This window comes from Lampris incognitus, chromosome 1 (assembly GCF_029633865.1).
Source record: "Lampris incognitus isolate fLamInc1 chromosome 1, fLamInc1.hap2, whole genome shotgun sequence".
Lineage (NCBI taxonomy): Eukaryota > Metazoa > Chordata > Actinopteri > Lampriformes > Lampridae > Lampris > Lampris incognitus.
Genome location: NC_079211.1, coordinates 116,520,851 through 116,531,616, shown reverse-complemented (window position 1 = coordinate 116,531,616; position 10,766 = coordinate 116,520,851). Strand labels below are relative to the sequence as shown.

The window sequence follows — 10,766 nt, the reverse complement described above, 5'->3', positions numbered from 1 at the left end:
TCTTAGGGTCACACAAGACCCACACATGTCTTAGGGTCACACAAGACCCACACATGTCTTAGGGTCACACAAGACCCACACATGTCTTAGGGGCACACATGACCCACACGTCTTAGGGGCACACAAGACCCACACATGTCTTTGGGGCACACATGTCTTAGGGTCACACATGACCCACACATGTCTTAGGGTCACACATGACCGACACATGTCTTAGGGGCAAACAAGGCCCACACATGTCTCAGAGGCACACAAGACCCACACATGTCTCAGAGGCACACAAGACCCACACATCTTAGGGTCACACAAGACCCACACATGTCTTAGGGGCAAACGACCCACACACGTCTTAGGGGCACACATGACCTACACATGTCTTAGGGGCAAACAAGACCCACACATGTCTCAGAGGCACACAAGACCCACAAATCTTAGGGGCACACAGGTCTTAGGGGCACACATGACCAACACATGTCTTAGGGGCACATATGTCTTAGGGTCACACATGACCCACATGTCGTAGAGTCACACAAGACCCACACATGTCTTAGGGGCAAACAAGACCCACACATGTCTTAGGGGCAAACAAGACCCACACATGTCTTAGGGTCACACATGACCCACACATGTCTTTGGGGCAAACGACCCACACATGTCTTAGGGGCACACAAGACCCACACGTCTTAGGGTCACACATGACCCACACATGTCTTAGGGGCAAACAAGACCCAAACATGTCTTAGGGTCACACATGACCCACACATGTCTTAGAGGCACACAAGACCCACACGTCTTAGGGGCAAACAAGACCCACACATGTCTTAGCGTCACACATGACCCACACTTGTCTTAGAGGCACACAAGACCCAAACGTCTTAGGGTCAAACAAGACCCACACATGTCTTAGGGTCACACAATACCAACACATGTCTTAGGGTCACATAAGACCCACACATGTCTTAGGGTCACACAAGAACCACACATGTCTTAGGGTCACACATGACCCACACACGTTTTAGGGTCACACAAGACCGACACATGTCTTAGGGTCACACAAGACCCACATGTCTTAGGGTCACACATGACCCACATGTCTTAGGGTCACACAATACCGACACATGTCTTAGGGTCACATAAGACCCACACATGTCTTAGGGTCACACAAGAACCACACATGTCTTAGGGTCACACATGACCCACACACGTTTTAGGGTCACACAAGACCGACACATGTCTTAGGGTCACACAAGACCCACATGTCTTAGGGTCACACATGACCCACATGTCTTAGGGTTACACAAGACCCACACATGTCTTAGGCTGACACAAGACCCACACATGTCTTAGGGTCACACAAGACCCACACATGTCTTAGGGTCACACATGACCCACACGTGACCCTAAGACCATGTCAGTACCCTAGTGGTGTACATCTTTCATGGAAATATGAAAAAAACCAGGGTTTCACTGTTTCTAATGTTCAGGTCCCTGTAGGCAAAGTCACCACGTCAGGTTGAAAAAAGGTCATGTAGGGTCTATGGGTCAGTTTGACCCGTAAGACAACAGAAGGGTTGCTAAAGTTACACGCTTGCTTCTTACGCCAAAGTTTGTAGTAAGAAGAAGCAATATGGGGAAATAGTAGTGAAACTGAAGCACAATTGCATCATTTTGATTTTTTTGTCAATCAGTGTTTTGGGGGTGAAAGTGTGGAGAGTCCTGACAAGAACTACACAGCACCTCCCCTCCGCTGCCCCCACTAGTCATCAGCCTGCAAGGTGTGGATGTGGAAATGCTGTCGGGCACTTCTTTCAAACGCAACACCTTTCATAATGGGAACGGCCACAAGCTTCAGACAACTTCAGTTTGATGTCAATAAAACCCCGTCGATACTTCCGGTTTTGCACAGGCACAAAATACAAGTATTTGTGCTTCGAGGGAGGGGTGGCGCAAACCAGGAAGGGTTTTCTAAAAAAAAAAAACCACACACAACCTAAAATTAAATCTGATAATACAAAAATTGAATAGGTATGGATATCCAAAAACTGATATGAATAAAAAATGGCAAGTAACTCTTAAAACCAAACTACAACTAAAGTGAAGTAGAAAGGGGAGAGAGAGCAAGAAAAAAAATGGGAGTGAAAAAAAAGTCAACTAATTTCAGCCGGCTTTGTGTGAATTAGAAGTAGATCCGAGCTGTGCTGATGGAAACTGCAGTAAGCAGTAGTAGTATGTACTTGATAAGGAGCCGTGGCCTCTCTGCACTAGTCCAGTACCTAACTGGACACAAGGGAAAGATACACACGACTGGAGCAGGCAGGAAAAACCACTACAAAAATCACACCCAGCGAGGAATGGCCCTTACTGTCATCTCTCTGCGTTCCAGACTCCACATGTACTCGAGCACGGCCCGTGTTTCATGTACTTCATTTGAGGCTTGACCTGTAGTTGTTCGATTTCACCACCAGTGCACAATATTCATGATACACTCATGCGTTGTAGTTTGAAGTCGGTGAAGTTTGAAATGTCAGCTAGGTTTATGTTTGCACAGCGTTCCTACGAAACACCATATTAAGTCTTTCACACTGAACACGCACCCGTGTGGAAGACACAGCACAGCTCCACATACACCGTGTGAATACGCCGCAGTGGCCTGCAAATGCTTGTTACGCATCCTCGTGGTTAGAGTATTGACATTTTTATAGTGTGTACCATACCAGACCAACACACACACACACACATCCCAGAATTACTCATCCACATCCACTGCACCAGACAGTGAGGCCCAATGGTTAGCCATCTTTATTATGAAACAATATTGGGACCAGATCATATAGCTGTTACACGTGGGATTTGGCTGCTCCAGTCTCTTTCCATCTCTTGACATATCCCTAGACAGCCAGCCCTCCCAGCTGCTCACAAGGTGCTCGGTTCAAGGACCAACTCTGGGAGGTTCAAGTCGTTCCTCCTTACAGGGTTCCTTCTCCAACTTCCTCCTCTGACAGTTGAGGTGCTTTCATGGGGGCTGCAGGATGGCATGTGTCAGTAATAACGAGCTCCTGTTAATATGTTTTAATGGGATAGATGAAGATATGGAAGTGCCAAATGGTTGGAGAAGCAGCATGCTCACAAGCTGTACTTATCATGGGGACGCTCCATTATGCCAGATTTGTGTGAAATGTCAATAAAGTTTAATCAGAATGGAGATAGCACAAGTTGTTCGGAGACAGTGCAAATCCTACTTTTCATGTAAAAACTGCCTTTGCAACACTACGGAACGAGACAGTTTGACACTTGTCTACATTAAAAAAGCATCTAGGCAAGTCTCACTGGATGTTTAGTGATGGCATAATTCAAACTGGCACAACAAAATATGAAAAACTGATGTAGGGCCTTCAGTTAACTACCCAATATGTTTGGAGTGTTACAAAGTATTCAATTCATTTTCCAACCTAATCACACAACCCATTTATTATTATTATTTTTTGTTTTTACTTTTTAGGGACATTGTAAATAACTGTGCATTTCCATTGTATTTGTTTCTGCTTGGCAGGTCACAAACTTTGGGGAAAGGGAACTGAGGATATGCTCATGTTCCACAGAATACAGTGCGAGTCCAGAGCTCAAAAAAGGAAAACATTTTACTAAAAACCTCCTGATCCTAATAACTTCTGTTCTATTTTTTTTTAGTTTACTTTAGTGAGACATTTTCTTTTTAAAGAATATGACAGACCATTGATGAGGTAAAAAGAAAAAGAATGACCAACCAGTCTTCCTCCTCTGCAAGAACGAAATTTTATCAGAAAAATTAGGTCTATGTGAGAGGCCTACTTACTCAATATGTTATTGAGAAAACAAAACTATGATATATTGAGTATTTCAATCTAAAACTTCTCCACCAGAAAATGATGTTTTTGAACATTTCATCTGCTCTGTCTGTTCTTTTTTTTTCCTTTTTGAACTTAAGAAAAGGGAGTAGAAAGTTAGTGATGGCCTGGGAGCTATAGGGCCAAGAGGAGGAGGAGGAGGAACCTGTCTGATCCACAGAGAGTCCAAGGTGGGGAGGGAGGCTGTGACTACCACTGCCTCACTTCAGTTGGACTGCAAGGATGAAGTTTGTGTATGTATGTGTCTGTGTGAAGAGGGGTGAGCATGTGAAAGAGTGATGGGGAGAATGGGATGCAAGGAGGGGAAAGGTACAGTGAAAAGGCAGGCGTATAGATAGATATTTGTTTGGGCAGGTGAGACTGGAGAGAGAGAGAGAGAGAGACAGAAAGGGCAAGAGGACAGAGAAATAGGGCTACACGTTCATCAGGTGATCAGTCCATTGGCCGCCTTTCGCCGTGTTTCTTTGTAAACTCTTCAGCATTCTTAAAGAATTTTTTCCGGTCCTTTGAGTATTCCTCTGCTAAATCTGCCCTCAGGGGGTGCTCCGGTTGTGGGTCATTCACCAGAGCAATGAGGGACTGAATTACTGCAAGAACAACACAAAAGGCAAAACTCAACAATCCTAAACCAAGACTAAATGCAACGGACCTGGCTACAGTATCAACTTTGCTTTTCAGAGTGTATGCTGCAGGGACAAAAACTGAAACGCCACAGACGTGGGTTTAATCATGTTTGTAATGCACAAAAAATTATGAATCCTCTCTTTGGACGGACACATCCAGAAACTCTAATTAATAAACTCTTCAGTAGAGTTACTCAAGAGTCATGCTTAAAACTGTGAACAGGTTACACCTCAATGACGCTAGAAGGCTGACTTGTGCCCCAAATCATTATTTTGTCTTTCAATACACACTTTTAACATTGCGAAATTTGAAAAATTTACAGACGATTCCAATTTCTAAGAATTTTTACATGGGGCAGATATGAACAAATATTTTAAGAGCTTCAAAGTTGAGTTTAAATTTGGTGGATTGCATTTGAGAAATTCACATGAATTTTTTATGGCAGTCCAAAGGATAAAACTGATCTTCGTCTGAAGTGTGGCACCGAGTTGCTCAGGGTTGTTAGCAATACATGTATGCAATATGTTACTTTACATTCACACTAAAGGAGACTAGCACCAACCACAAACACACCATTGCTTGCAACAAAACAAAAAAAAGCACTGTCAAATTGCACCCACCTTGGTCAGTTTTGGTGGCTGGCTTCCAGTTCTCAGCGCTGATGACAGGCAGGCACACCTGTCCCTTCTCATCGATGTTGGGGTGATAGATCTTTGTCTTGAACGTAATCTTGGGAGGCTTGAAGGGGTACTCAGCAGGGAAAATGATTTCAATCCTGAAAGCACCCTTGTCATAAGGAGGGTTGTCCTACAAAGAAGGGGGAAGGTTTACATGAAATACTACCAAATGCTGAATTATTGCCCTGAGTCATTGGTGGGCAACCAGAAAAATGGTGAGGTGATAGATGGCTCGCCCCCAGCTGGCACTTACAGGAACAATGAGCCCTTGCCATGTCAATATGTTTGATTCATCGACTTGAATGTTTCTGAAGTTTTTCATTCCAGACTTGCGAATTTCATCAAGTTCCTGAGAGAGAAAATAACAATTTAAGTTAAGGTGTTGCTCAGATCAAGGCGTTTGTGGTATAACTTTGACCTGAGCTGGTCATGTAATGTTAGTAATGTTACTGGACAAGGTAACCTCACACTACGGCACACAAATCAACGATCGAAAAATTACATTTCCGCCTAGCTGACCTTAGTTTCGGTTTTGTTTAACCAGTAAACCCTTACGGTGTGCGTTACACAACAGATGAAACGCGTTTCATCTGAAAAAAAAATTGGATAAATGTCAACCTTGCGCGTCAAATTGCCTTTCTAATCGTTTTATTAAGGGCAAAACGTAGGTTGGGAGGCAACACTGTCCCGTTCCTCGGTTAACGGTAGTAGACGTTACTCAACAGCTAACAGCTAACGTCTCGGAATTTTCACCAATTCATCATTTTACACTTTAGTGATAATTACTTTACAAGTGGCGTGCCGGCGCACCGCCAAACGTTTATCTATGAACCGTAGCAAAATGCTGAACTGCGCTAACGTTAACTGAAGGCTAATTCACATGATAACTTGATCCCCACCCATTCTGAGATGACTAACTCCGGTCCCAACAACGATAAGCTCCCGATTTAGCTGACGTTAGCTAGCCACCTAGCTCGGAGTTTCCAAGCTACAATAATGGAAACTGCCTTGGTTAGCGGAGTTAGCTGCTTAACTTCTGCCATGAGGGAACGACTGTCAAGTTCATAGCGGAGGTGTCAGCCGTGTAACGCCGTAGTCAGCTGTACGGAGCCTGACGTCTACCGACTCTCTCCGGCCTAATTTGCCGGTGTTTCTATGCCAAACATTCGGTTAGCTTGGTTAGCTAGTCACCAGGAGCGACTTCTTGCATTCATTTGGCATTTCCGAGAACCGCTCAGGCCACAAAACACCCGGACGCGGTATCAAATAAATAACATAAAGTGAACTGAAGAGGGCGTGGGTCCTAAAGACGCACAGATCGACTTACGGCGTGACTAGAAAAAGGAAAATAGAGACATCGGGGAGATTTACCTTGTGCAGTCTCCTGCTCGCCGCCATCTTGAAACTGCTGTGTGTTCCCAGAATGCACAGCACGACGAGAAGATTGGCTTTTGATGATTGTAATCCGTCAAAAGTGACACGATGTAGTCCAGATTTTTTTTTAATTTTATTCATTTATTTATTTTACAAAAATTACGGTCGTTTTTAAAGGCCTGGATACACGAGGTTTTACCGAAGGGTTAAATTGTCTGTATTTAACATCTCAGTTCACTTTACCACAGATGAAATAAACTTTGGCTGTGTGTGTGTGTGTGTGTGTGTGTGTGGGGGGGGGGGGTGGCAGGGCTACACAACTAGGCTATATCAGTAAATAACCCGTATTTTGTACGGACACTTAATCCCTTTTATGAGAAATTTTTCAAACATTTCAGGAGGCTCGTCTATTGAGACACTCGAATGTATTGTTGGCATTTCATAGTGTGAATGTACAGTAGCGAAGTCCCAGCGTCATTCTGTGTGGTGGGAATAAGAACTAGTGTAGGTTTTTCTCGGCTTGGGTGCTGGGCCTTCGTTGCCTAATAGTGCTTAACATCTTGGGTTTGGGGCTTCTGTTCGTGTCCGTTTTAATCGGCACCAGTAAAAATGCAAAACATACCTCGCCTACAGTTTCAGATGCAAGGTTGTTATCGTTTGCGAAAACTGAAACTGAAGTGGGAAAAAACAAATCAATGGGGGGGAAATCAATTCGTTAATTAGCCTGTGTGATAAACGAAATCTAAACTAAAATTGAAATATCGAACATAAAAAAATAAATAGAAATAGTTTTAAAACTGAAAAATATTTGCACTCGTCTTATTTATTTATTTATTTTTGGTTCGTCCAGGTTATTTATTTATTTATTTATTTATTTTGTCAAAACGTGGAAAGTCCCAACAAAAGAACACTTCCTCTGTGCTGGTGGTTGTTTAAAATGGCCACTGGGTGGCAATGTGCGGATTATTTCGGATTAACGTCTCTCTCTCTCTCTCTCTCTCTCTCTCTCTCTCTCTCTCTCTCTCTCTCTCTCTCTCTCTCTCTCTCTGGTACAAAAAGAACGCCCTTCATAGTGAAGACAGACGCGAGCTCCCGTGCTGTTTTAGTGTGGTGTCAGTAGTAAACCATTCATGTTAAATGTGTTGAGACTTTATTTATTTTTATTTTTTTTGGACGGGCACAGTATATCACAAGTACTGGTACTTCAAGGGAGGGGTGGTATAGGCCAGGCATAGCTTTCTCCATCCATCCATCCATCCATCCATCCATCCATCCATCCATCCATCCATCCATCATCTGAACCGCTTATCCTGCTCTCAGGGTCGCGGGGATGCTGGAGCCTATCCCAGCAGTCATTGGGCGGCAGGCGGGGAGACACCCTGGACAGCTCGCCAGACCATCACAGGGCAACAGACGACTAAGTATATCTCCCTGAAAAATGAGAGACAAATAGTGACATTCTCATACTTGATTTAATAGATAAATCCCTCCCTGAACAAATTAGCAACACTTACTTAATGCATTTCATTTTCTAGGCTGTTGTATCACAGCATTCAGAGAGGAAAAACAGCCTTTAGCTCCTCTTTGGCTCCAGTGGTTCACTTTTTCAAGGTGGTAAAAACAGGCTTTGGAGATGACCCTTCCTGCCTTTAAAATGGGACGAGTTAGACCAGACTGTGGTCTGAATTCCTCAGATCTGCATCAGAGACAAACATGCGCATCCCCAACAGTCTAGCATCCCTCCCAGTGTTTGGGTTGTTTTGGATTTAGTGGTTTTTGCTTAAGAACAGTTTCCTTTTCTTCTTTTTTTGGAACGTGATGTCATATCATTTAGTGTAATACAGACAAAAACTTCACTGATCCAACTGAATATTAAGAAATTTACAACTTCGCAAAATGTTCTCACTGGGCTTCAGCGAGAAGATTCAGTTTGCTATGCCGTGAGAAAGGTCTTGTGACCCGAAACATTGGCATTTTGATAAATCAAAAACAAAACAAACGAGAATGGCCAGCAATTTATACAACTGAACTGAAATTCGAAAGGAAAACTGAAAATAGAAAAGAAATAAAAACTGAAAAATCCAAACTGAAGTCGCCCTGTTAAGGTACATGTCCTTGGCTGGTTGGCCTACCAGAATTATGACCTCCCCTTCAGAAGTTCAACACAACAGCCTATATAATGGTGTAACGAGCCTTTCCAGGTCAGCATTTGTTGCTCCCTGTCATGTTACGCCCCCAATAGGCTACTCAAGTTGACTCCAGCAGCATTCTCCACATCTACAGACACCTGCTGATGGATTGCTCCTGGCATTTTAACCTTTTTATCCAAGTTTATCGTCCACCTCATTCAGCACACATGCATTTTACTCACTTTAAGGTGAGGGTGCAGTTTATCAGCCACCAATAGTGCTGGCAGATATCCCAGATAGCAAAATTGCTGTGGCCCGGACCCGTCCCACACAGTGGCGCCCCCAGACATTTTACATAGGGGTGGCCAAATGGGGCCACTGAAAATCTTGGGGTGGCACACCAAAACCAAAAGCCATGACTGAATTTCAGGAATTCTGTGATGCTGTTGTAGTATACCGTATAGGCTAGCTGAAAACTGTCAATATGAGAGTTAAGAAAAATATACATTATTGATTTAAATGAACAGCACCTAATGTAAAATATCAGATAGAAGCATATTATGCATAATCAGAAGCATACTCTGCATATGCGACTCGTGGCTGGGGGGGCCAGCGGGGGGGCCAGGGATAGTATCAGGGTGGCCGTGGCCACCCCTGGCCACCCCTTGGAGGCGCCACTGGTCCCACACCCGACACTTTCATCCGGCCCACACACCCCATGGAATGATGGCACTTGGGCGATCCGCTCCTGTTTGCCAGATCTGGGCCAGAACCAAGCCATAGCAATGCCACATCTGCCACATATTTGCCAAAGGTGGCCCATATTTGTTTTGTGATATTTGGGCCATATTCACCATTTACCACACGGGCCACTTCAGGGTCACATCCAGATCTCATGTTGCCCAGAGCACCGCACCTTTGCCAGAAAAAGGCCCACATTTGATTTGGCATCTTTGGGCCATATTTGCTATTAAACATGTGGGCCACTTCAGGCTCACATCCATTTTGTCAGGGCCAGAAGAAGACCATCAGTGCCGCATCATTGCCTGAAGTGGCCCACACCCGGATGCTGTCTAGGATGGACACTGTCTTTACAGATCATCTGTTTCATGCTCAATGTAGTAAATACAAACTCTGCATTCAAATGGCTTTGTTAACTGGTAGTTTTATATCTGCTGGTATGGGATTAATTTGTTTGCCCTGCTCTAATGTGTTGCACCTGTGTCTCATTGTCTGCCCTCCTCCATAGTATATAGTCTTAGTGTTCCTTCCTTCTGTGCCAGTTCGTCTTGTTCCTTGTGACAGCGTTCCAGCATTTTTTCCTTGTGTGCGTTTCTTGAGCCCTATAGTTTCCTGACCTGTTTTTGCCTTTTTTGACCTCGCATTTCGCCTGCCGATTTGGGCACTGTTGCCTTGTTATCTGATCACCTCATTCTTATTAAAAGGACTGCTTTTTGTGAACTGACTCTGTGTTTTGAGTCCAAGCCTGTGGTTCAGCTCTGACAACAAGTGCCCGTTGTACAGCAACACAGGCTTCCAGCACATCCTGTCAGGATGCAAGGTTGCGCTGGCGCAGGGATGTTTCACGTGGTGGCACAATGAGGTGCTGAGGAAGATGGCGGAGCTACTGAAGAAGTGCAGGGTGAGGGAAAACAACTCCTCAGGTCACCATCGAACGCTCATTCCCTTCGTCAATCCAGGAGAGAACCGACAGAAGCCAGCAACAGGAAAGACAAAATCTTTCTCTCAAAAATAAAAAAAAAAGTGCTCACTAAGAGGGCTCTGGCACAAGGATCATTACCTGCCCCCCCACCCTTTTTCTTTCTCCCCAGTTGTATCCGGTCAATTACGCCACTCATCCGAGCTGTCACGGTCGCTGCAGACTGCCACATGCTTTCTCCGATACATGTGGAGTCGCCAACCGCTTCTTTTCACCTGACGGTGAGGAGTTTCGCCAGGGGGACATAGCGTGTGAGAGGATCACGCTACCCCCCCCCAAACATGCGCCCCGATCGACAAGAGGAGGTGCTAGCGCAGCGACCAGGACATATACCCACATCCGGCTTCCCACCCGCAGA

At 44.6% G+C, this 10,766-nt stretch overlaps 1 protein-coding gene across 1 annotated transcript; it reads right to left on the bottom strand.

Annotated features, from left to right (window-relative positions):
- Nucleotides 1-2,784: 2,784 nt before the first annotated feature.
- Nucleotides 2,785-6,607, bottom strand: ube2l3b (ubiquitin-conjugating enzyme E2L 3b). The gene is made up of 4 exons (XM_056283460.1): nucleotides 6,557-6,607; nucleotides 5,439-5,534; nucleotides 5,129-5,315; nucleotides 2,785-4,471 (listed from the first exon to the last, which is right to left on the bottom strand). The coding sequence occupies exons 1-4, from the start codon at nucleotides 6,581-6,583 to the stop codon at nucleotides 4,317-4,319; spliced, it is 465 nt and encodes a 154-aa protein (XP_056139435.1). The 5' UTR covers nucleotides 6,584-6,607; the 3' UTR covers nucleotides 2,785-4,316.
- Between the last annotated feature and the right edge of the window lie 4,159 nt (nucleotides 6,608-10,766).

Excerpts from the sequence above, each read along its gene's own strand:
- ube2l3b (XM_056283460.1), bottom strand. The coding sequence starts at position 6,583 with ATGGCGGCGAGCAGGAGACTGCACAAG. Across the intron at positions 5,316-5,438 it reads GGCAAGGGCTCATTGTTCCT|GACAACCCTCCTTATGACAA; the intron begins GTAAGTGCCAGC and ends CCTTCTTTGTAG. Across the intron at positions 4,472-5,128 it reads AGCCACCAAAACTGACCAAG|TAATTCAGTCCCTCATTGCT; the intron begins GTGGGTGCAATT and ends TTGTTCTTGCAG.